General features: G+C 65.5%; 1 protein-coding gene across 1 annotated transcript; it reads left to right on the top strand.

Moving 5' to 3' along the window:
* Positions 1–7: 7 nt before the first annotated feature.
* LOC104494208 (mitochondrial dicarboxylate carrier-like) lies at positions 8–1,368 on the top strand (the record flags this gene model as incomplete). Its single annotated transcript, XM_010137009.1, has 4 exons — positions 8–106; positions 360–437; positions 515–571; positions 1,267–1,368. Coding segments are annotated over 4 exons (336 nt in total), but the record flags the coding sequence as incomplete, so codon positions are not given.
* Positions 1,369–1,516: the final 148 nt, after the last annotated feature.

The following is a 1,516-nucleotide window of genomic DNA, read 5'->3' as shown; positions in this document are numbered from 1 at the left end:
CGTGTCTCCACAGGTCTCCTGCTATGACCAGGTCAAGCAGCTGGTTCTCGCGACGGGGTTCCTGTCCGACAACATCTTCACGCACTTCCTGTCCAGCTCCATCGCTGTGAGCAGGGCTGGGCGCGGGGCGGCACCGGGGCTGGGTTTGTCCGCAGCCGGGCTCAGGGCCCCAGGCAGGGGCTGCCAGAGCTGCCTCTCGGGATGCTGATGGAACCGGGCCGGGCACAGAGGCTCTGGTGGGGCTCCAGCAGGGGGCTGGGCTCAGGCAGGGCCCTGGGTCTCTCCAGAGACCACGGAGGTTGCTGGTATCGGGGTCTCCTCTGTGAGCCAGAGCCACTGACTCCACTGACTGTCCCCAGGGCTTATGTGCCACATTCTTGTGCCAGCCCCTGGACGTGCTCAAGACCCGCCTCATGAACTCCCAGGGCGAGTACCGGGTGAGTAGCCTGTCCTGTCTCCTTGGCACGCTGGCCTCTGCCTCCTGGCGCTGCCTCATCTCCCTGTCTTGCTCCAGGGAGTTGCTCACTGTGCCATGGAAACTGCCAAGCTCGGCCCTCTCGCATTCTACAAGGTACCGGCTGGGGATGCACGGGGTGGCTGGTGGGGTGGAGCAGGGAGACCGGGACAGATGGGGAGCAGAGGTTAAGGCCTAGGACAGTCCTGGGGCAGGAGCGTTCCTGGCTCTGCTCCCTGGGTCTGCCTCTGTCTGCCAGCCCCCGGCTTGGCCCTGGAGTGTTCTGGACTGTGGACTCCTCCGAGCTTGTGGCCTCAGCCTGGGCACTACAGCTGCTGCCCTGTTGCACCCCCTGGGTTCAGATGGGAGCACAGAGACGGGCAGTGGTGCTGCAGCACTCCCTGTGTGTGTCTGACCAGCAGACACTGCTGGACTCTTGGGCCCCACGTGCCGGGTGGGTGCAGGCACCCCTGTGTCCAACCCCACTCCGGGGAGGGCCCCTCAGGAGGGGTTTCACCCCCAAGATTTTCCAGACGCTGCCTGTCGGGCATGTTCCCGTGTGCGGAGCTGGGGCTGTTGCTGAGCCTCTGCCTGCGGGGTCAGGGTGACGATGGCTTTGGGGCAGAGGGACTGACGCACAGTGCCGAACTCTCTGTGCACGGCGATGGCTGCGGAGCCTCCCCACCGCTACAGCTGCCTCTGCCACCCACCAAGGCCCCAGCTCACCCGTGTGCCGCTCCTGTGGGCTGGGCTGCTGCACACCCTTGGCCAGGTGCACGCTGACTGTCCCTGTTCTCGCCGTCCCCTTCCAGGGCTTCGTTCCTGCTGCCATCCGGCTCGTTCCTCAGACCGTCCTCACCTTTGTCTTCCTGGAGCAGCTGCGCAAATATTTTGGGATCAAAGTGACCACCTGAGCAGGAGGGACTGGACCCTGCCTCGCCCCGGGCGGGTGAGGCACAGGTCACCACTGAGATCCCAGGACCCCTCTCCGCTGCCTGGGGCCAGTGCCACTCCCCCTGCCCCTTGTCCCTACTCCTGTGCCTTGCCAGTGCCTGTGGCCAG

Source organism: Buceros rhinoceros, unplaced genomic scaffold (assembly GCF_000710305.1).
Source record: "Buceros rhinoceros silvestris isolate BGI_N320 unplaced genomic scaffold, ASM71030v1 scaffold43745, whole genome shotgun sequence".
Taxonomy (NCBI): domain Eukaryota; kingdom Metazoa; phylum Chordata; class Aves; order Bucerotiformes; family Bucerotidae; genus Buceros; species Buceros rhinoceros.
Note: the sequence above shows the minus strand (reverse complement) of the source record. Positions and strands in the feature narration are given on the sequence as shown.